The 25,553-nt window shown below is 37.7% G+C and overlaps 1 protein-coding gene across 2 annotated transcripts; it reads right to left on the bottom strand.

The window, feature by feature from the left end:
- Positions 1-131: 131 nt before the first annotated feature.
- On the bottom strand, positions 132-23,796 carry sin3ab (SIN3 transcription regulator family member Ab). 2 transcript variants are annotated; one of them, XM_079596263.1, is made up of 21 exons: positions 23,530-23,796; positions 20,580-20,793; positions 18,312-18,479; positions 18,128-18,234; positions 16,006-16,297; positions 15,672-15,923; positions 14,161-14,313; positions 13,930-14,085; positions 13,734-13,817; positions 13,488-13,606; positions 13,093-13,303; positions 12,460-12,576; positions 12,129-12,367; positions 10,938-11,121; positions 10,280-10,847; positions 9,792-9,961; positions 9,086-9,259; positions 6,685-6,777; positions 4,020-4,114; positions 2,001-2,202; positions 132-1,021 (listed from the first exon to the last, which is right to left on the bottom strand). In XM_079596263.1, exons 2-21 carry the CDS (start codon positions 20,760-20,762, stop codon positions 800-802), a joined length of 3,789 nt encoding a protein of 1,262 aa, XP_079452389.1. In that variant the 5' UTR covers positions 20,763-20,793; positions 23,530-23,796; the 3' UTR covers positions 132-799. The 2 variants fall into 2 exon arrangements, with proteins under 2 accessions (XP_079452389.1, XP_079452388.1); XM_079596262.1 differs by having other exon boundaries at positions 18,122-18,234; positions 23,530-23,739.
- Between the last annotated feature and the right edge of the window lie 1,757 nt (positions 23,797-25,553).

The following is a 25,553-nucleotide window of genomic DNA, read 5'->3' as shown; positions in this document are numbered from 1 at the left end:
AGTGAAGGTTGTCTGAATATAAACAGTCAGGCATATATATGTACACATTGTATTTACATTACAAGAGCTTTTGTGACTGTACTTATTCTGGTGTTCCTGATTGACACGTTGTGGCTGGTATCTTGGATGTCTATTAATTAACAGTAATACCTTCATTAATGGTGCTGTAATTAACCAGTGAAAAGAGACCTTTATTACATTTCATGTATATTGCGAACAATAGACTAGGGAAATTCACATCATCAGTCCTGGTTTAGCTGCGTAGCCCCAAGCACAGAGGCTTTTTAAAAAACTGAGTCAAGATTGTATGTCATTGTCAGACATTTTCTCTCATTTTTTTGAACATGAATGTGGTTTAAGTGAACCACAAAAGATTGCTAATAAACTACTATTCACCTTGAGGAGATGAAAAAATGAAAAATAAAAAACGATATACAAATGGGCATGGATTTGACCTGTATTTGTAAACCATCCTTTTCACAAAAAGCCTCTCAAAAAGACAAGTGATTCTTATTGTCGTGAGAATCAAACGAATGTCTGACTAGAGCTGCAGCATTTGCAAGAAGTGTTTTCTTGCCCTCATGATTAAAGGACAATAACCAACTGGGTATAAAGTCCAAGGGGGGGAAAAAAAAAGACTCCAATTTAAAAATTTAAAAAGGTAAAAATAAAAAAAGAAAGTGAGGAATCTTCAAAGAACTCATTGGCGGTCCGATTTTAATTTCAGTGCTACTTCAGTCATCATAAAAACAACATAAAAAGGAGGTAAAAGCCCACCCTTGTCTTGAAAACTTGAGCTTTACAATGTAGTGCCATAGGTGACTTTATATTTGTTGATGTTCTGGAAGTGGACGATCTTGGGTTCACAGACCGTTCTGCAGGGCAGTAGCCCCTCCCGGCCCTCTCCCATCAGCCACTTGCGCGTGGCGGCTGCCATGTCGCTGGTCACGTGATCTTTCCGCCACCTGTCCAGCCACACCTGAAAGCGCTGATGCAGACGAGTGCTTACTCGCTGGTGAGACTGAAAACCATCGAGATAAACGGAAATCAAATCATTGTAAAACATCTCAAAACAAATACCTTTATCACATTGATTCTTAATTGTGATTACAGGTGAAACTCGAAAAATTTGAATATCGTGCAAAAGTTAATTTCAATTCAACTGAAAATAATATATTATATAGACTCATTACATGCAAAGTGAGATATTTCAAGCCTTTATTTGTTATCATTTTGATGATTATGGCTTACAGCTTATGAAAACCCCAAACTCTAAATTAGAATATTGTGAAAAAATATTGTGTTTTCATAAGCTGTAAGCCATAATCATCAAAATTATAACAAATAAAGGCTTGAAATATCTCACTTTGCATGTAATGAGTCTATATAATATATTAGTTTCATTAGTTTTTAAGTTGAATTACTGAAATAAATGAACTTTTGCACGATATAATTTTTTTTTGAGTTTCACCTGTACATTATTGTAATAATTACTCTAAATAAAGAATTAGAATCCTTAACATTCTGGAACCACAACATTTATTGAGATAGTCCACACCACACAAAAATTATAATTCTGTCACAATTTACTCGCCCCTCATGTTGTTCCAAATCGGTTTAGATTAGAAAAGATATTTTGAGGACTGTTGGTAACCAAACAGTTTCAGTTCCCATTGACTTTCATTGTTATTTTTAAGTCAATGGGAACCAAAACTGTATGGTTACCATAATTCTTCAAAATATCTGCTTTTATGCTTTTTTATGCTCCACAGAAGTCAGTCATACCAGTTTGGAACGATATGAGGTGGAGTAAATAATGAAAGAATTGTCATTTTTGGGTGGACTATCCTTTAAAATACCAACACTAACAGATTCTGTTCATATAAATAATATAGGAAATTTCTCATTTAATAAGGGGACCTTTGAATATGGTGTTGGACATTGGGGGGGGGCCCTCAAATCCCAAAAGTTTGAGAAGCACTGCTCTATCATGGAAATACCTGATGCGCTCTCAGCTGTGCAGTGCGTCGGTACATGTAGTCCTCCGACTTGAAGACGTACACCATCTTGTAGGAGTTGAGCTTAAACATGCACTCCATCTTTGAGTCCTCGCCGCCCTCAGAGGATTTCTTGGCCGTTTCTTTGACCTCTCTCATCTGCACCTCTTGACCTCTCTGGCACTTCCGGATTCGCCTTAGATTCCTTAAAAAAAAAGAAAAAGGGAACATTGTTTCATTTTCAAGAAACTTTCTAAAATTTAGTACAAATCCTATCAAACATGTTAAAGCTGAGTATCTGACAGCTTAAGGAGAGAAAGATCCTAATCTAAAAGAGAAATTATGCACCAATGCAACTGTCTACAGTGCACCTTGGTCTTAATAGATATGATAAAATATCAACAGATACGATTATTTCCATTGAAAACTCATATCCATGGCAAATTCATATTGATCAAGTGCCAAATCAAGGTTTTGGGTGGATTGAAAAAAAATCAAAAACAAACAAAACAAAACAAAAAAACGGACAGTTAATTTCCTTGCTTCAATTAAAGACTAAAATTAGAAGTGTACTTACCAAAGGTTACAGATGTGAATGGGCATAGAAACCATGACTCTTATTTTGAATTCAGGACTTCACTTAAAGAAACTAGCCAATCGTCACAAAAAAAGAAACCAGGTAGGGAATTAGGTTAAATAGCCAGGATATGGGTTGACATTGTGCATTATGCATTGCATGACCATGCACTAGAAATGTTTGTTGCATTACTTTTCTTAGCAAAAAACAGTGGTGCAATGTAAGCTACACAACCTCACACTGCACATAAACAGAAAAGAAATGAATCAATCAATCAAAGAAATATTAAAAAAAAATATTTGATTGTCTGTTTCTGGATGGAGACATCAAGAGCATCTCTCCAGCACTGCACATAAAACATGCATAACAAAAAAAGAACAAGCAAATCAATCATCCTTCCCATGCTAGAGCTCAAACGTCTGTTGGAAAGAAATACACGCACATTTGAGGATAAAATCCAGACCAGATTTTTATTGACAAGCCCCTCTCTGAAATACAGCCGTGTTTGTGTCAGACCATGGTGAGTTTAATTTCGAGTCACAGCACTACTTTGTAAACTGACAACCCCAATCGAACTCGAGAGAGAATCATCTCTGAGATCTCAGCATACAAGGTCTACTCACTCAAATCTTTTGACTATAAAAACATTTATACACAAGAATGAAATCAAGTTACATACAGAAATATATCTGTGAATAGAATTACACAAACAGACCACAGCACACTTTATATGAGAAAGCAAAGACGTTTTCTGAAACCCAAGAGTGGGCCATTTTAAAAAGATTATGAAAATCTATTCAAAGGAAAAAAGTACAGATCTGAACCGAGCGCTCAGGCTCATCTTATCGAAATGCACAGTCTTCAGTCTCTCCCAAAGAAAATGATGACTCGACCGAACCCTGTTAAGAGCAGGCATTTAAAAACATCTTCCATTTTCTCAGATGAAAAACATATTAAAATAAAATGATTTTTTTTTCCACCTCATTAAACGTGTTATAAAGGCTCAACCGCTATTATGCCCTAAAATAAAAAAGGGTGCACACAATTTTAGATGACACCTCTGCACACATTCCCCACAAACACACCATACTTACAATTCATAAATAAGCATAAAATAACCAATATGACTGTATTGTGGCCACATCTGAGCAGAGATAAACAACCTAACAATGAGTTTTCATTAAATAAATTCTCAGTAAAGTGCGAATGCAAGCAGGCAGAGAGCTCATGTGTGTTTGGGTAGAAAAAAAACAAAAACAAAAAACAAAACAAATGCCAGGCGATTACAAACAGGCAGCACTTGTACAGTGTAACTCCCAGACATTTTCCCAAGACTACCGTAAGCATTCCTGGGATGTTCCTGTCTTGAGTTGATGCTTGATGGGAAGGGGGCAAGTGTAAAGGACTCATGGCTCTAAAGATGGGTGTACTTGGCTGAGCCTCACCTGGGTAGAAACACAGGCTTCTGGGACAGGTGCTCTCGCAGTTCTGGAGAGGCCGAGCTGGTGTTCAGATATCGCTCCACGTAGTCGGGCCAGCGCTGAAACACACACAGACATTCAAGGTTACTCTTACAGGATAAAGAGTCACTGTTAATAGCTGAATACAGAAATAATCGGCAGGATATCCCCTCTGCGTGACAATTCTGACTGTGGTTTCATTATTTATTTCTATGAATGAACCTTGTGTATTATGCAAACACTTCATGTATTTCACATCTGAATTTTTTTACTCTTTGTTGGAGCACAAACCCAAAACTGACATACCCAATGTAAAAAGAGCTGAATTAAAATCAAATCAAAGTACTAGTGACATTATGTAAAATAAAATAAAAACATTGGTAGACCTTTATTTGACAGTCCTGTTCCCCATGTACTTACTATAATTATTGCAATAACTGGGTAATAACTAGGTACTAACCCTAAAACCTAACCCATGTAGTTACCTTATTTTACCAGTACTATCTTAGGCAAGTACACTAAGTGCAATAGTGTAAAATAAAATAGTGTAACCAAAACATTAAATAAGTACCGGTACACATTACATACATTTAACACTTTAATAACTTAAACATTTGAATAAGTGGTTACAATATAAATAACAGAAACAACATTTTTTATTAACAAAGTCCACCAATTTAAATTATCTTACAATATAATTTTACAATAAATCTTTGTTTAACATTATGTACAAGTGAATTAAACAGTATACAGTGCTTCTTTGTCTCTTTCTCTCACACACACACAAACACACACACACACAGTTTGTGTGCGTTTACTTGGCCATCTAAATGGGGACATTCCATAGACGTAATTGTTTTTATACTGTACAAACTGTCCCTTACACTAACCCTACCCCTAACAGAAAACTTTCTGCATTTTTACATAAAAAAACAAACAAAAAAAACTTAATTTTATACCAGATTTACAAATGAGGACGTCCCTAAAGGGAGGCTTTTGGAGCTTTTGTCAAGTTTTGGTCACTTCTGGGTACAAATGTGTCCCCAAAATATAGTTCCGTAGACACACACACACACGCTCAGGCTGCACCTCCAGACTGACGGGCTTCAGAATATAGAAAAGTCCTGGAGGAACTGTGGGACCTGATGCAGAAGTAGATGTACTTTGACAACCTATTTCTGCAAGGGCCACAATGAGTGTCCCCTAGAATACTGTGTGGGTCATTCATGTTGGCAATCTGCTGAAGGCCAAAACAGTTTACCACCACTGCCTGATTTCATGTAAAACTTCACAGCATCCAATTCATTAGGGTCCACTGTCTGTCACCATCCCTACCATCTCTGTAGGCTCTATGGAAGGATCAGTAGTTCCCACATATCCCTCCATTCATCAAACAGCACCTTGTTGTTTCTGATCCAGTGGATACTGCCGCAGAGAGTGTTCCTTTGCAACATGTTCAGCTGCTCGGGACAAACTTATCCTGCATCCCGAACATTGCCACAAGCCCGAATGAATTTATGAAGGAACTCCCTGAAGAGTGAGAGGCTGGTGTAAGAGTTGCCAACAAAAAGCTTGTAGTCAGTGACCAACAATTTTTCATCCACAAGGGCTGTAACGAAGTAATAACTCAAATGGTCTGTGCTGAAAAAGACATCTCCTCTCAAATCCCAGGCACAAATAAGAATCTGCCAGGACACATTTTTTTGGTCACCTTTGTGGGTTAATTTTTTTTCAGATGCTGGATGAGGTACAGCTCTGGAACATTCATTCATCAACCGCAATAACCTGTAAAACATGAAGAGGTCTTGCAAGGATCCGTCCATTCCTCATAGTGTCCAATTTCATATGATATGGAGACTAAAGACGGACAGAAATGTTGTCTAGGCCATGATTTGTGCCAGAAATAGTGATGAGCAGAACTGGCTCATTTAAATGACAGCAAAATCTTGCCATGGCATGTCCTTTCTTTCTGGTATTAGAGCCGTTTAGACAGTGTCAGAAAACTCTGCCCCAATTGTTCGTGCAGTTCAGAAACCAATATTTGCTTCATATCCATAGTCTCTCTTCTGAGGTGCAACAGGAAAGAGCAAGAAGGAAAAGGCACCATTTTTTAAACTTGTTTCCCCTCAACACCTCATGCAGCAGCAGGCGGCGGCGGCACAGATGTACCAGATGTTGTTGGAAACAGCGATGCAGCAGAAATGGCGAAATCTGTTCCTCTGAAAGATGGATCTCAGTCTTCAGGAGACGAGTCATCTGAAGGCCTATTGCACAGCACAGAATGTAAAGGAATAGTGCAAGTACCAAGTTTTACTGATAAACTACATTGGTAGCAAGTTCTCATGACAGGTCTGTGCATTGCAACACTCATTTTGACGTCACATTATGTGGTCCATGCCCCCATGATTTTAAAGCAGTTTTCAGATCTTATGCTTTAAAAACATTTTGTTTGTCAAAACTATTGGTGTCACACCTCGAATAGTCTTAGCCTAAAGAACCTTTCAGAACTTGACGTGTTCTTGCATTTCATTGTGCTATTTTTTTATTTATTCTTTTAATTGTTGGTTTATAAAAGCATGCATCAGGGACAACTTTTGCTGTGAAACAACTTTTCGCCGCTGTGAGCTTTAGCCAAGTCTTAGGCATGTACCTCAGTATCCACAGGTCCATCCGAGTTATCTTCCTCTGTGTCCAACAGCTCCACAGCCAGCTGCACAGTCCCCTTAGACTTCTGGAACAGTAACTGTAATACATATATATATAAAAATATAAAGCATGTGTAGCTGACTATAATAATTATATATGCAGCCTATATGATCTCACATAAATTAAGAGACAATATGAAATCTTTGCACTTTTACAAACTCATTTCTACAAACTATTGAAAGAGTCAAAGCCAGTTATAAGATGCAGTTTGTCTTATACATTCATATAAGTTTTAACCTAAAATGATGAGGAAAAAAATACATTATGAGCTCTATAGATGCATATCTATATACACAGGGCTCCAGAATAACATTTGAGAAAAGTAGCACCAGTGCCACTTAGTTCTACAGATGGTAGGAATTGATGGATAAAATTCCTATTGTTTTGCATTAATAAGTGCAGTTACTAATAACTTTTGTTTATTGGAAATTTGACAGTTAAGCACAGAGCATGAATTGAGATGCAGATAAAATGGACTTTTATGAAGCCAACAAGTGCTCCTCTGACAGCATCTTCTGGTTAAAGTGGTAATTTCATGTTTTTTTAAACGTGTTTGCCACAAAGTTTTAGATTATTAATTTTTTTATCCATGATGAATGTTGGCAATTTGTGGATTAAAAAGGCTTTTATAACTCGTTCGTTCATGGCACAATGTTTCTCCTGGTTTCCACGTCAGTGCTGTTTGATCTGATATGGTTTATAACAAAATTCTGTGCCAAATTTAAATATTCCTCACTAGATCTCGCTGTGATGTTATTAATGCATTAGCAGATTCAAACGTTTTCCCACTGGATCTTCCAGCTGTGTAGTAACGTGTGATCAAAGATCAGCCCGGAAGTACCTGTGCTGAGCTTGTGCTCAAATGTTCTATGCAACAGAAATGGCCGCTCTTATCAGTTAGGCAACGTGGTGGTGGCACCAGTGCGATCTCTAACGGAACTGTTGCACCGGCAGGAAAAAAGGTCGCAAAATATGACCATTTGGTCACAGTCTGGAGCCCTGATACACAAATGAAAGTGTGGTCAAACAAAAGTAGTTAAATAAAGCAGAGGTGAAAAGAGGCAGCAGATAACAGTGACTTTGAGAGATGTGGTCATTAAAACAAAAAGCAGTGATTTTAGCCGATTAAGCAGCTTTGACCGATATCTTGATGGATGGTCAATTGGCTCGCTTGAAAAACCAACAGAAAGGTCTTATCAGCATTTCATATACAACCATCCTTTACGGAGACTTCAACTTTGTCACTGTCAATACAATTCTGGTACAAAACAAAAACACTTTCTTTTTACAAACACACCATAATATCTTCCCCTATACTACTGATACCACCCTTCTTGTAAATTGCTTTTCTTAAAAGTGACAGCATAAAATTACAAAAGCCCAAAGTACACTTTAATTTTGACTCCAACAATTAATGTATGCGTAAAACCCAATGTGTAGCCTTTCAAAGTATCCTATTTGATCGCGTGTGCAAACACAGGCACACAACAGATTCACACTGGAGAGCCTCATCCTTGTCCAGTGCCTGCGCTATTTCTCTCCAGAAGTCATGAGTAATAAACATGCCTTTGTACTCTCATATGTGTATTGTTGTTTATTGTTGCCACCTTGTGGACAAACTAATTATTAAAAAAATATTTTTTTGAAAAATATTCAAGGTGCATACAGTATGCAAGCTGCACATACAGAGTATGCTTAGTAAGTAGTATATGTGACCCTGGATCACAAAACCAGCCATAAGTCGCACGGGTATATTTGTGGCAATAGCCAACAATACATTGTATGGGTCAAAATTATCGATTTTTCTTTTATGCCAAAAATCATAAGGATATTCAATAAAGATCATGTTCCATGAAGATATTTTGTACATTTCCTACCGTAAATATATAAAACATTTATTTTTGGGAGTGAATGCAGCACAATTGCAAACATAAATGGACAACTTTAAAGGCGATTTTCTCAATGTTTTTGATGTGTCCTATCCTAACAAACCATACATCAATGGAAAGCTTATTTATTCAGTTTTAAGATGATGTATACATCTCAGTTTCAAAAAAATTTACTCATGTGCCTGGTTTTGTGGTCCAAGGTCACATTTATTATATATAATATATATATTGTATTCTGAACACATTTAGTAGGAAAAAAATGCATGTGTACACAATGTGCTTACACATAGATAAGGATATTTGCGTTACACGCACTGCACGCGTATCCTAATTTATGGGTAAAAACCAGAGTATACTTTGGGCTTTAATGATAATCTTCTGTGGTAGTTTTATCCATACCACTCCAATTTCATAAGCAATAAAGAAGTACACAGTAAAGCAGAGAGATAGTCAAACCTTAAAACAGTTCTCGTCTGACATCAGCTGCTCGGCTTTGCGCTGGTAGGATGTCTCAGCACTGCCTCTGGATGTTTGGGTGGACAGGGACCCACCAGTGGCTTTGTTGGCACACTCGCCAAGGTAAAGATCAGTCACCTGTACACAGATCTCATCGCTTACTATATGCTGCAGCTGTGGGAAAGTGAAAAAGAAAGAGAAAGTAGTAAGTGAGATGAAAATGCTCACTGATACACTTCAAGTGAAATTGAAGAACGAACTGGTGTGAAACCAAGTTCCTTTTTGGAGTGCGGTTCTAGAACCATCACTGCTCTGAGGCTCTGCTTTCTTTGACGTGGACATCTCCTCTGGTTCATTTCTTCTGCTCAGTCCGTCGAGGTCGTTGCAGAGCTTGTGCAAACATCCACATCGCTATGATCAGATTTCTTAACTGCCGTTTTAACACTGCTGTCATTTTTGTGGTGAGTTTATTTTGTTATTGAGAGGAAAGCACATATTTACATATTCATCTAAACGCCGCTCCCAGTGGTGTGGGTGGCGTCGGGATGATCACTAACAGTATATCGCTGCAAAGGTTATTTCTTTTTACCCCTCAGCAATGAAAATAGGAGTATGCTGAGAGTATAATGGGGCCTAAAAAGGACGACTTATAAAGCTAAAGCCAAAATAACAATGATAATACAAGTCATACAATCAAAATCACTACCTGTCTCACTATACTCTGGACGAGTTTGTCCATGGTGAAGGCAATGTAGGCATGGATGGTAAACATTTCCCTCAGCTGGTCCTCGTATTGAGATGTCTCCATGTTGCCATCCAGAAGGTTTCGCACCATCTCTAAGAAGGCAGAGTAGTAGTCTTCAACATCGATGTCCACTGCAAAACAAACGAGACAATTTTATTTGATCAAAGTCAAGCAACTGCATTACCAACAAACAAATTACAGCCAATCTGTGAGTCGCTCAAGTAGTTTCCATGGTGATAGGGCCCTGAGGGTTGCAGGCAAAATCTGAGAGAAATATCATTAGCTCCAACATGTGTTAAGACCCTTGAGAGCGACTGGTGATAAAACTGGAGGTGTCACACTCGAGTTCTCAACCTTGCACGAAACCAGTGTGAAAACTGAGTGAAAAGGGGAATAAATTCATTTAGCAAAACGAACAGTTGTGTTCTGCTCTGTGACCTGAAACTTACTGGGTTCTTTCAAACGCAGCTGGATGGCCGGGCTGTCGTTCTTCTCTCTTTTCAATCCCAGTACGTTCCTTTCCCACTCCCTCTCTCTGGAGTCTTCCTCGATCTGTTTTTCCGCCTGCCCGTAGATCCGTAGCAGTCGGGAGCACAGGATCTGGTGCAGCCGAAGGAAGATGTACCAGTTATTGTTGACATAGAAGAGGTTGTAGGCATCGTCACAGTTACTCAGCTTCTGCTGGGTAGCTGCTGTATGGCTGAAGAGGAGCTTAGACTTTGCTGATGTCGTCCCATTGTGCTTTTTAGTCCCGTCTTCATCTGGTTCGGTCTCCTCTTCTTCCTCCTCCTCCACATCAGAAAGCTCACCACGTCGGGCGAACAGCATGTCGGGGATGAAATGATAGATGATCTGTTTGATTTTATACTTGTCGTCTTTGTGGATTCCGGACTGCCGCTTGACATGGTGGATGATGAGAGCAGCTGCGTCTTCCAGGATCTGGCTGTCCTCGTACATGAGGGTCATGTGAGGGTATGAGGGAGGGGCGGCATTGTCTTCAGAAGCCTGCTCCTGTCGCTAAATGGATGAAAAGGCCATTTTTAAGCAACCCGAAACCACTACAGATGTCTTTCATTTTTGCGTATGTACATTTAGAACGTTTCTTACCTCGTCATAAAGAGACTCGATTTCATTGAGCAGCGTCTTGGAGCGAAACACCTTTGTGTCATTCTGTTTGAAGTTAATACCTTGGTGATCTAAAGACTTCAGGTAATACTTCTCATTCTGTTCTCTCCAGATCTTATTGAAGCCCCGCTGAGCCTCTCGCCACTCCTCTTCTTTAATTTTCATCCTGAGAATACAAACACATAATGAATTCTGTGAGGAAAACCTGAAAATATAAAGACAGCTCTCCCTGTCTGAAAAAAAAAGTGCATGGTGATGCTATAGGATAGTAATAGCATGGTAAATTACTAAGGTACTACTAAGGCTAAAGTTTTTTTTTGTGTGCAATTTGACAAAAAATTCCAATTGCGATACATGAACGTTTACCATCTGATATTTCTGCTGCTTGGATATCAAAAAAAAAAGAAAGAAAGAAAGAAAAGAACAAAAGCCATAATAATCACATTGAAATAACAGCTCTCATATTCAATAGTGTGTTAAACAAGTGTTGCGGCCAATAACAGGAACAATAAAAGTTACTCTTTAAGGGTATATTGTTTTATTCAAAATAATTTTGAATTGTAGTTGATCAAAATGTGGAAGACATTGTTCTTTGCATTCACATCCTACCTGAATTTTAAATCAATCACAAAAAACATTTGATGGGTCTTAGTCTACTTTGTACTCACACTGTTATTTTTGTAGCAAGTAAGCTAACTTTATATGTATTATATTACTGTAATATAAATCATTTATTATTAATATTATCACAGTACCGGTGCTTAATATTACAATTTTGTTGTACACTAGCAATACATTTCAGTCATCAATTCTTCACTTTCACAAAGCAAAACTAGGCAGACGCTAGTCTTTAGTTTGAAACAGAAGTAATAACTAGTAGCTAAGAAATGTTTTAAATGAAGTCAACATGGAGCACTCTGAGGTTTAATAATCAAGATATTGATCTTAATTTGAAAAACTGTGGAGCCCTATATGGTATTGAATAATTACCACATGCACGTACTATGCTGTAACCATTACACTCCAAAGAAAACTATGGTACTGCCAAGGTAAATGTTCAAATAAAATGTTTTTTAAAAACAATTCTTTCCATTTTCATGCAACAATATATGACATTTCTATCGTTTTCATGAATTTGCTGGGAAGGAGTCAGACAATAACATTTATGCTGACCTTTTGAGTACAATAGGTACAGAGACAGCAGGGTTGGTCTTGAGCCCATCTATGATGTCTGGAGCTTTGTCCCCATATATCCTCTGAATAGCTTTACGGTGGATGACCTCAGAGGAGCCTCCAATGGTGTTGTCCAGTCGGAACTTGGCTTGTTCCTCAGCAGACATGCGCGAGAGCCTCTTTTGAACAGACTCCAGAACACGGATAGTGGCGAGGTTTGTCTCCAGAACCACATCAAGCTGCATGACACATGACAGGTTTGATTAAACACCAAACTGAATATCCAATTACACTGATTTCAATGACAGTGAAGCTTTGTTTTTTTGCTTACCTCAAAGCGCTCATCTTCACATCTATATATATGCTCTTCATACTGGGTCTTTTTGGAGCTGACAAAGGTTGAGTCCTCAGACCAGGATGGAAATGACACCCACGTATCATTCAACACCTGAGAAGTATTTAACATTAGCATAGCACTTTCACAATATCACACTTTTAATACACAATTAACGTGTTCTGAATAATTTGCGATAATATTATTATATCTATAGAAAAAATTCTAATTTGGCCAATAAATCACACTCAAAATACGAGTGTAGGGAGGCAGAGTTTCTAACCATAACTGTACAAAATCATACAAAAATGATATTGATTAATACATTTTTTTTTTTAAAACAGCACTTCCTTTGATCAGCACTTCCTGCAGAGTCAGACTACAAAAAACACCCACAATGGCAAGCTAACTTATTTAATATTTAAAAATCAAGATTATCATCAATACTGGTATATTGACACACCCCTACATAACTACCTGCTATTTTCCTCCAAATAGATATTTAAGTGCAGAGTAAGCCTTGAATTCAGAAACAAAACCCCTTTGTGGTGTGGTGTTTGTACATACAAGTTGAAATTGTATTTACAAACATGTGTTTACAACCACACCACAATCGAATGGCGTGCTCACCTCTTTGCACAGTGGAGTCCTGCCTGTACATCTAGGCTGCTGGAAGCTCTTGGGAAGGGCTCTATAACTGGAGCCCAATCTCTTGCAGGACGCATAATCAATTTCCATTGCAATGCCTTCAGTGGCTCGCTCTTTGGGAAAGCTCTCGATATGGGTACACTCTCTGTAGCCGAGGAAGTTCTTGAACCATGTAAAAAGCTCCGGGAATTTCCTGATAACCAAAAAAAGCAAAAATGTTGTATTATTGATTACAATTTTAACATGCAATAATGTGTAACGAATAATCGTATTGGTTTTTAAGTTATAATTATATACCGTAATCAAATTAAACAATGGCTACATAAAAATCAGTCTGCAAGTGTCTCGCAGATGAAATTAATATGATTTCCACTCACCCCAAAAATGGCAAGACCAACTGTACAAGTTCAGCCCGTGAGATCACTTCTTGATTGAAGATGACCAAACAGCGCAAGAAATTGTCATAAGCCTCCGAACTCCTAAGTGCTTTCCGCACCTAAAAAGAGAGCGGAGCATTTAAGCCACATAACTCACTATAATCCTTGTAATATTTACTCTACCAACATAATGCCGTTATATGTATTCCATTGTAATCAGTGCAAGACTATATTAAAAGCAATCACCTTTTCAAAAAAGAGAGATTCAGCACCAATTCCAAGTTTGCTGGCTTCAGCCATCGATTCTTTTGGCATAAACTTTTGCTTTTTCTGTTTAGGAGTTAAAAAAAACAGAACATGAATATTGGTTGATAACATGTATAAAGGAACAGTGTAAAAGAATAGCCTTTAAGTACAGTAATGTAAAGTTTTACTCAGTCACCTTAACAGGGGGTGTAGTGGGCGGCCCCGCATGTCTGCGGATCTGACAGCCATTCTGGTTAAAACTCTGCTTATGGTTAGGCTGGGGTCTCTTTACCGTCCCACCACGATCAATACGCACAGATTCAGCCTTCTCGGCCGTAGTCTTACACAATAACTGAGGAGAAGAGAAAAGGTTTATGAATAATAAAGCTAAATGAGCTCCATGATTTTTAGTTTTTACAATACCTACCGCTGAACTGTTAGCATCTGGCAGGAACTGGCCGAATTCTGAAAGGAGGTCCTCCTGGTTCTTGAAGAGCTGGGCCACCTGAGCATACACCTGCTGCTCCGTGAGAGTGGGTGTGTAGTTTCCCCCTGCCTCCTTAGCATTACGCTGCTCCTTCTATACAACACACAGAACAGAACGTTTACAGTAAGCATGCAGCATGAAGGGCTGTAAATATACATTACTGTTAAGTTTGGGGTCGGTAAGACTTTATTGTTTTTGTAAGAAGTCTCTAAGGCTAATTTCTTTTATGCTGTATTTTTGATCATTTATTTGCTTAAAAAAAGACAGTAAAAACAGTAATTATTGTAAAATATTATTACAATTAAAATGAGATGTTCTATTTTAATACATTTTAAAATGCAATTAATTCCCGTGATGGCAACTTTTGGATGATTAACTTTCAGCAGCCATTACTCAAGTCTTTAGTAGCTATGATTCCATCCACCTGTTTTATACACAATTTGGGATATCACAAAAAAATACTGGATGGAAATGCCCAGATGCACATAAAAAAAAGAAAAAAGTATACGATAAGAAAAACTACTACGGACCTAATAATTTCCTCGATGCGCATCAAAAAATGTAATGTGACTGCATAACTGGAGCAACCAGTAGACCGATCTTGTTGCACAGCATTTGAAATGCTGAAGTCTGTCGTCAAAGTGGTTTGGAACAATTCTCTCCCAGAACTGTTATACACGATTGCGTTCCCAAACAGCATACATCCAGCCTCCGAAACTAAGATAACATGACCTCGTTTCTTGCTCTGAGACTGGCGCACGTAATTTTTTTTATAGGCTATACGAAAATTATTATAAAAAGTGGCTTCTACTATTGCAGCAACGTCCATTTTTCTTAGTGATATTTAGCACCAGTTTTCAGGAAGTGATGATTTTGTTCTCTTTCATGTTTGACTCACTGGATGGGAACGCTGCTTTGTTAGCAAATGTTTTTTTTTTTTATTAAAACAAATTTGAATTAAGTTTAATTAAGTTTTATTTAATTAAGTTAAATTCGCAACCTTGGATGGAAACATAGCTAGTGTCAAGTTCCTTCAGAAATCATTCTAATACGTTGATTTGCTGCTAAAAAAAAAGGTCTTATTATTACCAATGTTAGGGTTAGTCATGCTGCTTAATATTTGTGTAGAAACTGAGATACAGTTTCTTCAGGGTTCTTTGATGAAAAGAAAAGAGAACAGCATATATTTGAAATGGAAATCTTTTCTAACATTATAAATGTATTTACTGTCATTTTTGATCAATTTAATGCATCCTTGCTAAACTGAAATATTAATTTCACCCCCCCCCCCCAAAAAAGGACAACAATCTTACTGAGCGCAAACTTTTGAACAGTAGTGTACTTACTGTACACTAAGCTGAAGCCGTAAGCTGAACAAAAAGGATGGTTGTACTACACAGCTGTACAGAGCATTTTGAACTGGATATTGTCCTCAGTGCCTCAGCTCTCACCTGGTATGTGTGCAAAATTTCCAAGAAGGATTTGTAGACCTCTGGCTGGCCCTGAAATCGGTTCTTGATTTTGTTCACGTAGCTGATAGCATGGTTGAACTCTACAGGCTGGTTATTCTGTAGAGGGGTTGAACCGGCAGTGCTGCTACTGATGGGAGTGTGGGACTGGGCCGAGGGCGAGCGCGGGGAGGCGTACGAGGGAATGGACGGATTAGGCTGGCTCGTTGGGGTAAGTGCAGGAGACTGCATTGGCTGCGGAAAATAAAATGAACTTAGACAACTTTGCAAATATACAACCCTAATGTGTACAGAAGGTAAAATAACTGAGTTTTACCTTGCTGATCTTGGCAGGGGTTGGCTGGCTAGGGATGACCACGGCAGCAGTGCTGGTGGGAGCTGCTGGTTGGGTCTGGTGCTGTGCTGGCTGTGTTATGGGGAGGTTCTGGACTGAGATACCATGCGGGGTGATGTGGTGGATTTGGCCAGGAGTGGTCACATTAACCAGATCATTGGTCTGAACCTCAATCTTGTAGCCAGGAGGCAGGAAGGTGTTGAAGCCCATGATTAAGTCTGGATGACCTTTGAAGAGCTGGGAAACTCTGCTGATCACACCTGGTGTATCAATGCTGACAAACACAAGGACAGTAGATTTATGGGATTTGATTTGCAGTGTCCCAAGAATCAATCCAAGTGTGCAAAAACACATGATTATAACAATACATAACAGTGTTATGGATATTACTTTTTTCTAAACTTGTAAGTATTAAACTTTAATAACGCTACATTAAATAATTTGTAATCATGTTATTTAATAATAAATAAATAAAATTAACTGATAATTATCTATTATGCATGTATAATGTAGGTCCCAGTTTAAATTTTAAAATCTTCCGTTTACCTACATTAAATGAATCCTGGCCTGGCCATTCAAAATCTAACCGACAGCGACGATTGCACATATGTAGAGTGATTTGTGATTGGGTACAGGTGATGTATCCATGATGTATCCAGGATGTCTCCTCAATCATTTAGTCAGGTTAAACACTGCCCCTTGCCAGCTTTAGAGTGCAACGCCCACATTTCAAAAATCAAATCAATGATGCATACATTTTTTTTATAAAACGCATAAATAAAAATGTCCCAGATTCATTGTGATTATTTAACCATCTATAGCCTTCTTAAAGGTGTGGTTCACATTTACTGTCATTTTAATAGAACTGTCTTTTTTAATAGAATTGGTTCTCGTACACTGATGAGTGTGAAGAGCAGCTCTAATTCAGCATTCATATACTCAGATCAAAAGCCTGACACCTAAGCTTAAAATATTACACTTCTGCTGCCTTGCACAGCACTAGTATTTCCTATTTGGAAATGCAAATATATTAGGGGTGCAACAGATCACAAAACTCACGGTTTAAATCATATTACAATGTTGGACCGGCTCATTCTGCAGATCAACAAAAAAAAAAAAAAGGAAGGAAGGAAAAAAAAGGGGGAACTACCGGTATATACAACTTTGCTTTACATTTATTACTTAAAGAACACTTCAAGTACTTCGATAGCACAGCAAAAACTACTAGCCAAATTAATCAATTTCAAATATTATTAAAGACAAGTGGACAATCAGTAATAAAATAAGAACAATTAAATTTCATCCTTGTTAAAGCTGTCTTTTTTTATTAACATTAATGACACAGACAGCAGGAGGTTTATTAGGCTGCTGTCACTTTAAGACCTAATGCACAGATCCAAAATAATAACATCCAATTTCTTTCAGTTTACATTAACTTCACTTAAGAAATAACTGACTGGGTTTACAGTCTGAAAATCTGAAATGCGGCTCTCTGTGTGAGCGCTTTTGAGTGTTCGTGCACAGAAACCTCGTCATGTGATTTTAAACCATTCAAGCGCAACAAGACAGAAACACGTGCAAATAATAAACATTCACTGTATGATGGTTAAAGTTACTCCGCGGGCCACATGCGTTCTGAACCGTGGGGTCTGGTCCGTACGGATCATGGATCAACTACGATCTGTTACACCCCTAAAATCTATGAACAGAACATATGGAGACATGAAAACAATTAATAAGTCATTCGAATGTGAATTTTAGAGGAAAATGTGCAAGCTTCAGAAGAAAATAACATACAATACAGAAAATAACATACAATACAATAACATACAAACTAATCAAAACACTCTCTTCAATGCTTGGCTTACTGGTGCAAAGAACTGACAAAGAAAGAGGAGTCAGACAGAGCACAAGCAACAAGGCAGTACAAAGACAGGTTAAGGGTTTCTCTCAGCAACCCAGACCGAAGATAAAGTCCCCAGGGCACTCTGCACAACTAGATCAACCCATTCGCGGTGTGAAGCTAGCCTGAACTAGAAGGGACAGAAACACAACAAGCCCCAAGAAGAGAAAAAAAATTAACAAAAACAAAACTCACGCTGACCTTTGAGACTTGAACTCCTTCATGATATCCAGGAAGTCATTGTAGACCTGCGGCTGATTGCCAAACTGAAGTTTAACTTGATCGAGATAGGAAAGAGCATCTTCAACCTGAAATCACATAAATCTTAGCTCTCCATCTAAACTAATGCAGATCATTTCCATACTCTACTAGACAGATCTCTTACCTTAAGCCTTTGAAACTGCTGTTGGCCCAGTGTTGGGGCAGGGGCTGGGGTAGCATGAGAGTGCCCCTGTCCCACAGGCTGGACAGCCGGCCCATGATGATGAGGCCCACTGTGCACAGCTGAACTGCTGGTGTGACCATGTCCCCCAGAACTCTGGGCCATTGACAACTGTTAGAGCAGAAGGAGAAATGGTTAATTATCATGACTGCTTACGTGAAGTAAATGTCATTTCCTTTTGAAACTATGCAATGAATTATCATTTGTATATTTGTATATAGCCCAGAAAGGGCTTTAAATAAATGAAATGCACACAGTGCTTAATCTGTCTTAATTTGTCATCTTCTGCACCTTTTGATCAATGAATTTTCACGGATTTTCCAGTCAATCACGATTAATGGATTCATTATTTGTAATTAATTTATAGAAGTTGCACTCACAAAAAACAATTTCTAGCCAATTAAATATTTAAATAGTAGAGTGTAACTTTAAATATATATAAAAAACAAGTTAAAAAAAATCTAAATTTACATTTGAAAAAACATGCAAAAATGTATTATATATTATATATATACATTATATATATATATACACAAACACAGTACCAGTAAAAAGTTTGGAAACATTACTATTTTTAATGTTTTTGAAAGAAGTCACCAAACCTGCAATTATTTGATCGAAAATACAGAAATATTGTGAAATATTATTACAATTTAAAAATAATGGTTTTCTATTTGAATATTTTTTCAAATATAATTGATTTCTGTGATGCAAAGCTGAATTTTTCACATGAGCATTCAGAAACCATTTTAATATGCGGATTTATTATCAATGTTGGAAACAATTGTTCTGCTTAATATTTTTCTTATAACCTGTGAAACATTTTTCAGGAATCTTTGATGAATAAAAAGTAAAAAAAGAATACTATTTATTTAAATAAGAAATATTTTGTAACATCATTCACTACCGTTCCATAAAAAAATAATAATAAAAAAATCATACTTTTATTCAGCAAGGATGTGCTTAATTGAAAACTGATAGTAAAGATGTATATAGCTAGAAAATATTTCTATTTTGAATAAATGCAGTTCTTTTTTAAACTTTTTATTCATCAATGAATCCTGAAAAATTTATCACAGACACAGTCTCCAAAATTATATTAGCAGCACAACTGTTTCCAACATTGATAATAACAGAGTATCAATTCAGCATATTAGAATGATTTCTGAAGGATCATGTGACACTAGAGACTAAAATAATTATGCTGAAAATTCAGCTTTGCATCACAGAAATAAATTACACTTTAAAGTATATTCAAATAGAAAACCATTATTTTAAATTGTAATAATATTTCACAATATTATTGTTTTTTTCTGTATTTTTTTTATCAAATAAATATGTTTCCAGATTATATTTAGATTTCATATTTATAGATTATATTTAATACATAAAAAATTATATTAAATTATATATTTGACCCAGAAGTATAAATTGGGCTTTACACCTGGCCACTTCATGCGTTTTCTCAGATCGGATAGCTATCTGATTTATCAAAATGATTCCATTTACACCTGGTCACATAGGCCTAAATGTGTTTTTGAAAAACGGATATAAATCTTCAATTCCCGTGCTATATGCAGATTTAATGGATTTAATGTCACCGAAAGCAACAGATAGGAGCTGCATTTTATTGATCATCAGCTAACATTTCAAAATCAAAGACTGCAATAAGAGAGAGCGGCAGCCCTTGTAAGATCATTTTGTTTCTTTACTTTTAATGAAGATTATTATTATTGTGTGTTAAAGCGTCTGCGACTTACTTTTACTTTGATTTGCGATAGTTTGCACGTTGGCTTGACGCTTGATGAATAGATCATCTGCGGTGATGCGTGTTGCAGCGCACCGTCATATCTGAATATAACATACTTATATTCAGTATGAATATAGTAACACGCTTTCAAAATAAAACGCTTTTTTAAAATAAAAAACAAACGGTCTAATCATAGACTGTAAAAAATGCGCTACACATGGCACTTTAAAAACCAGACAGTTTATTTGTAGGATATTTCACGTCATGTTTCGAATGCATATTCGAATATCGAATAAAAAGTGACAGCCCTAATATGTATGTATATATATATATTATATATATATATATATATATATATATATATATATATATATATATATATATATATATAACATATATACATAAATATATATGGACATCCGCACCGAAATGATGTAAGTATGTTGTTCACTTTTTAGTACCTGATAGGTCTGTGAGACAGAGTACTGCATGCTGGACGACGGCTGCATGTTATCTGGTGCAGTCTCGAAGAGGGAGGACTGGGAGGCAGAGTTGAGGACGCGGTGCTGAAAGCTGTCCACACCCCCGGAGAGCCGCCGCTGAGAGCCGATCACTGTGTCCTGATCCTCCAAGCGCCGCTTCATTGTGTACTCATGCTCCTCACTGCGGCGGAATCTACAACAAAACCGCAAATATTCATAAGAAAGTTGCACATGCAATAGTCAAACATTTGGCACAATTCATGTAGGCTATATTTTGATCTTAACCTGATAGTTCAACTTCACCCAAAAGTGAACTAGTTTGGAACAACATGAGAGTGGGTAAATTACTAAATGTTTGTTTAAACTATTCCTTTAAAAACACATAATCTAAAGAAACCAGAGGCCTGTTGCATGAAGCCGGTTTCAGTAGCCATGTAAGTTTGAGATTAGTTTGAGCAAACTCTTGTTGTTTTGGGCTCATGGATTTGTCTTTAGCAGTGTTCATCGCCATAGTAACTTACACTTCATGGCTAACCTACTCCGGAGCAGGTTTTAGTCTGAATTAGAGATCCCAAACCAAAACTGAACCAATCAGCTGCGAGCAAAGTGACACATGATGCAATAAAGCCACTCCCCCTGAACCCCCAAATTAAAGCATAGCAAGAGAATTTGAGACAAAATTTACAGTCTTTTGCTGCTACTTATTTCATATATTTAAATTATATGAATTATAATTATTTTTAATTCATATAATGTATTCATATAGGGTAATTATCATTAATTCATATTCAACTTTACATTTAAATTAATATAAATATATACATACAAGCTTTAATATAAAAAGCTTTTAAAATGACGAAGCTTACGTATTTTCCTTTAAGCTCTTTGTGAACCAATATTTAAATAATTATTTAAATTCAGTTGATTCACTTGTATTGATATAGACATTTTCTCTTAACTGCCTTTTCAACCTTTCACTGCAGCAGCAGCGTTTATTCCTGCCTTAAAAAAATTACATTCATGATTTCTTTCATAATCTCTTAATCTTCAGGAGAGAAGTGAATTGTGCCGGCTCTCTCGCGATTAGTGAATCAAAGTGAGTGAATCACAATCTCAAAGTTGACAAAGTTTATATCGAGTGTTGTGAGCCCGGTGAACTGGATCTAAACAACTACTATGCATGGATTTGTATAGTTTTGTCTCTAAATCTACTCTGAAAGTCTAAAGAGTTTGTTCAGCTAGCTTCATGCAACAGGCCACAGAAATCAGTTTTCTAGACAAATACATGTAGCATTATAAAACTAAAATGCATTATTTAATAGATAAGTTGGACTAGATAGTGCAGGTAAATGAGCCAAAGTGTTCAGCAAACATCCCAGGTGACACTTTATGAAGTTGATTGAGAAAAGCCCAAAGTGTCACCATGAAGACTATAGCGTAGTTTTAATTTGTTCAATATTTTTGGCCAAGACATAATTTCCAGACTTCCATGTGTGCCATTTCAGTTTCGATAACTTTACTAATATTCTAAAATGTGACATCATGAGTACACAAATAATGGCTATACACATTATTTTAGATGAACAAGTCACAAGAGTGGCTTATTCATGCCTCGTTACTAAAGGCGTGTCGAAACATTTTTTTTATTTCTGGTCAACGGATTAGTTTATGACAGGTTTGGCTGAATTATTGTATTATGAATAATAACCCGAAAGTGTTTAAATCCTACATTGTCTTGAAAAACTCAACGTGTCAGCAGCCTTCTGACAGGAGATCCACTTTATGACACCTGTCAAATGTACTCGACAGCCAAATAATGACCCTAGGCTAGATGTTTGATCGAGATATAAACTGTCCATCATTTGTCGTTGCTTAGCGCAGATCGGCTAACAGATAGCACGGCATTTTGAGTCTGACCTTTCGCCATTACCACATTAGACTTTAAACAATGTTACAGTTTTCTATAAACCTGTGTAGGCGGATAGTGGTGTGTAAACAGTTACACTATGAGGAAAACATGCTGGGGCACGTGTGTTGTCTCACTTTTATTTGAATGGCTAAACTCCGTTTCATCCACCCGTAGTTTCTTTTCGTCCGAGTGTGTCAGGCCTGACTATATGACCCACGCACTCTACAACACACTAAAATACACAGTACAACTTGATCGAACACACGTATTGTTTATTTAAATTAGTACATGTGCATGTTTACTAATGTTCTGGTTATTAAAAACGCGTTTAACTAAGCCGATAAAGCTTCTTGAACCTCAATGAGGCGCTGAGCGGTAACCGCCTCTGTCCGATGCAGAGTTCAGTCCAACACAAACTGATCACACCAAAATAAAAACACGATCCGATGACTAACGTTACCGCGTCGACCGAACCCAGCAAAAAACGTATAATAAATCATTAAACACCGAGAAAATGTGATAAGGCAGCCTGCACTCCATGTTGTGAACTGTTTCTAACTACAAATCAGGAAGTCCTACTGAAAGATTTCTACCGGTAAACACACAACTGTTCAATGATCAATGCAGCACCGTTATCCGGTAACGTTAACTTAATCCAGAAGACGTCAATAAGCCAGTGCTGATCGCTAACAGGTCAAAGGCAGAGAATGATAGCTAGACCCTCATGATGAGCAACTGATCATCCCAGCAGAGCTTAAAAACCTTATGTAGCCATTCAAGCTAAGTGCGGCTAGCTAGTGCCTCGACAAATACTCTTATATAATCACTGCTGTGACATGCTTCACTTCAAACGAACATGTCGCTATCTTTGAATTTCGCATCACCCGGGTGATTCAGTGGCCATTTGGTGAGGAAAGCGGTTTAAGCGTCATTGACTAGAGTTAGCTACTTTTAGCCTGAATGAAGCACTGCGACGACGACAGCTAGCGAGCGTCCGCTAGCACGCAAGAGCCAACTCACCCCGCAACAGACACTCCGGATGACTTCTTTCTGCTCCGCCGAGAAATCAAAACCTATAAAGCTTGGTAACAGCGCTCTCAAACGTTGATTCGTGTAAGGTTCGGATTTGAAAGGTAAATTAAAATACACGTAAGCACCATTCAGTCAAGGCGCCAGACCTCAAATTGCATGCTAGGTTGCTAATTGGCTAACATAGGAAAACAACCTCAGCAGGAGGATCCTCTGGTGGGGGCGTGGTCTCTAAGGAGGCGGAGTCAACGAACTCCAACCGAGAATAACGATTGGTGGGGCGTTGGTGAAATTCGAATATATCAGATTTCTGCTGGATTTACCCGCCTCCTCTCTGACAAAAGCAACAGTGGTGGGGATTTTGATTCATCTCAGTGAGTCGACTCATTTGAATCTGTTCACTAAACGTTCCTACATTTCTGTTTGCTGTTGCAGCCAGGTGTGGACGGATCCTTGCATTCTTCCATACTATGAACTTTGCAAGAAATACGTTCAAAAGAACGTACTGCATCAGTGGCCAAGAAGTCAGATAGCCCATACATCTGTTAAATTAATTTTCATCTAGAAAGCTTCTGTTGTCTACAAACATCTGATAAACTTTTTTATTTTATTTTATTTGAATGAATCATTGACATTTACTTAAACACACGTTTTTTTGGTAATTTTGTCAACTATTAAATAAATAAAAACCCACTCATTTAAGAGTTGCAATAATGACTTTTCAACATTTTCACACATTCCCATCCCATCTGTTTCTTTCTTTCCATATGAACGAGAATTTCTTACATGAACGAACACCTCATCCCCTCAGTGCCATTTCGAGTCTTGTTCAGTGAAGTGAGCGTATTTATTCACTAGGTCTGACTAGAGCCATAGAGAGAGATACTTCTGGTCAGTCAGAGGTCACTCTTCTGCCGGAACTAGATTAGCGTACGGCCGTTACCGGAAGCCAGTGATTATAGTTTATAAAGTTAGATTATATTTTTCGAACAAAAATGCATCGCTTCACTTCAGAAGGCCTTTATTATCCGTAGGCCTTAAGGATTGCTTTTATGATGGATGCGCTTGTTCGGGCTTCAAAATCGTACTATTCTATAGTGAAGTTACTATTCACTCCCATTATAAAGCTTGGATATATATAACTCCAATGTGTTTGGCTGAAAGAAGAAAGTCATATACACCTATGATGGCTTGAGGGTGAGTAAATAATGGGATTATTCAAATTTTTGTGTGAACTAACCCTTTAATCTTGTCATATTTGTAATATTAGTTTCTTGGACTATCGTGTTATGTAGGGACCTGTTCATGAAAACGGTGTTTGTTTTTTTGGATGGAAGGGGTAATTTTGCTATTGAATAAGTAGAGGAACTAATCCAAATAACAATTAGACATTCAACCTAAATTATCATAGTAACACAAATTGCTTACACATATTGATGACATCTGACCCTCTAGTGGCAGGCACAGCAGATTCCGCCATATTTGTTGCCTGTGTTGCATAGCGTGTACCTGAATGTGGGAGCGGAGGCATCAAGATAGGGGTGTGATCCTTTTGGTTAGGGGCGTGTTTGCTTTGGTGATTTCAAATATCAACAGTGTTTGTCAGAAATCGCTTACTGCACCTTTAAATCAAGCTAGTGTTATGGGGTCCATGGTACTGTACTATTTCAGTATAAAACAAATGTAATGATTTGATAGAAATTAATTTTTCACAGTATAAATTGTGTCTTTATACAAGAAACGTCACTGATGTAACCTCGAAGGAGGGAACGGAGACGTTACGTCGGCCTGGAGGAAGCAACGTCCCGAGTGGACGAGGCACGGCCTGGGAGGATTTAACCACCTGGCGCCTCTCAGGAACCTCATGACCAGGTCATGCTTTCCCAGTGACCAGTCATCAAAACAGCATTGTGATGTACTGCGATGGCAGCAACATACACCTTCAAGGTGGAGGGGGAAAGCCTCCGCGTCAAGCCCTCATGAAGGAAGGAAAGCACAGAGCCGATTCGGGGGGT

Source organism: Phoxinus phoxinus (genome assembly GCF_949152265.1).
Source record: "Phoxinus phoxinus genome assembly, chromosome: 2".
Lineage (NCBI taxonomy): Eukaryota > Metazoa > Chordata > Actinopteri > Cypriniformes > Leuciscidae > Phoxinus > Phoxinus phoxinus.
This window is presented reverse-complemented; position numbering and strand designations above follow the sequence as displayed.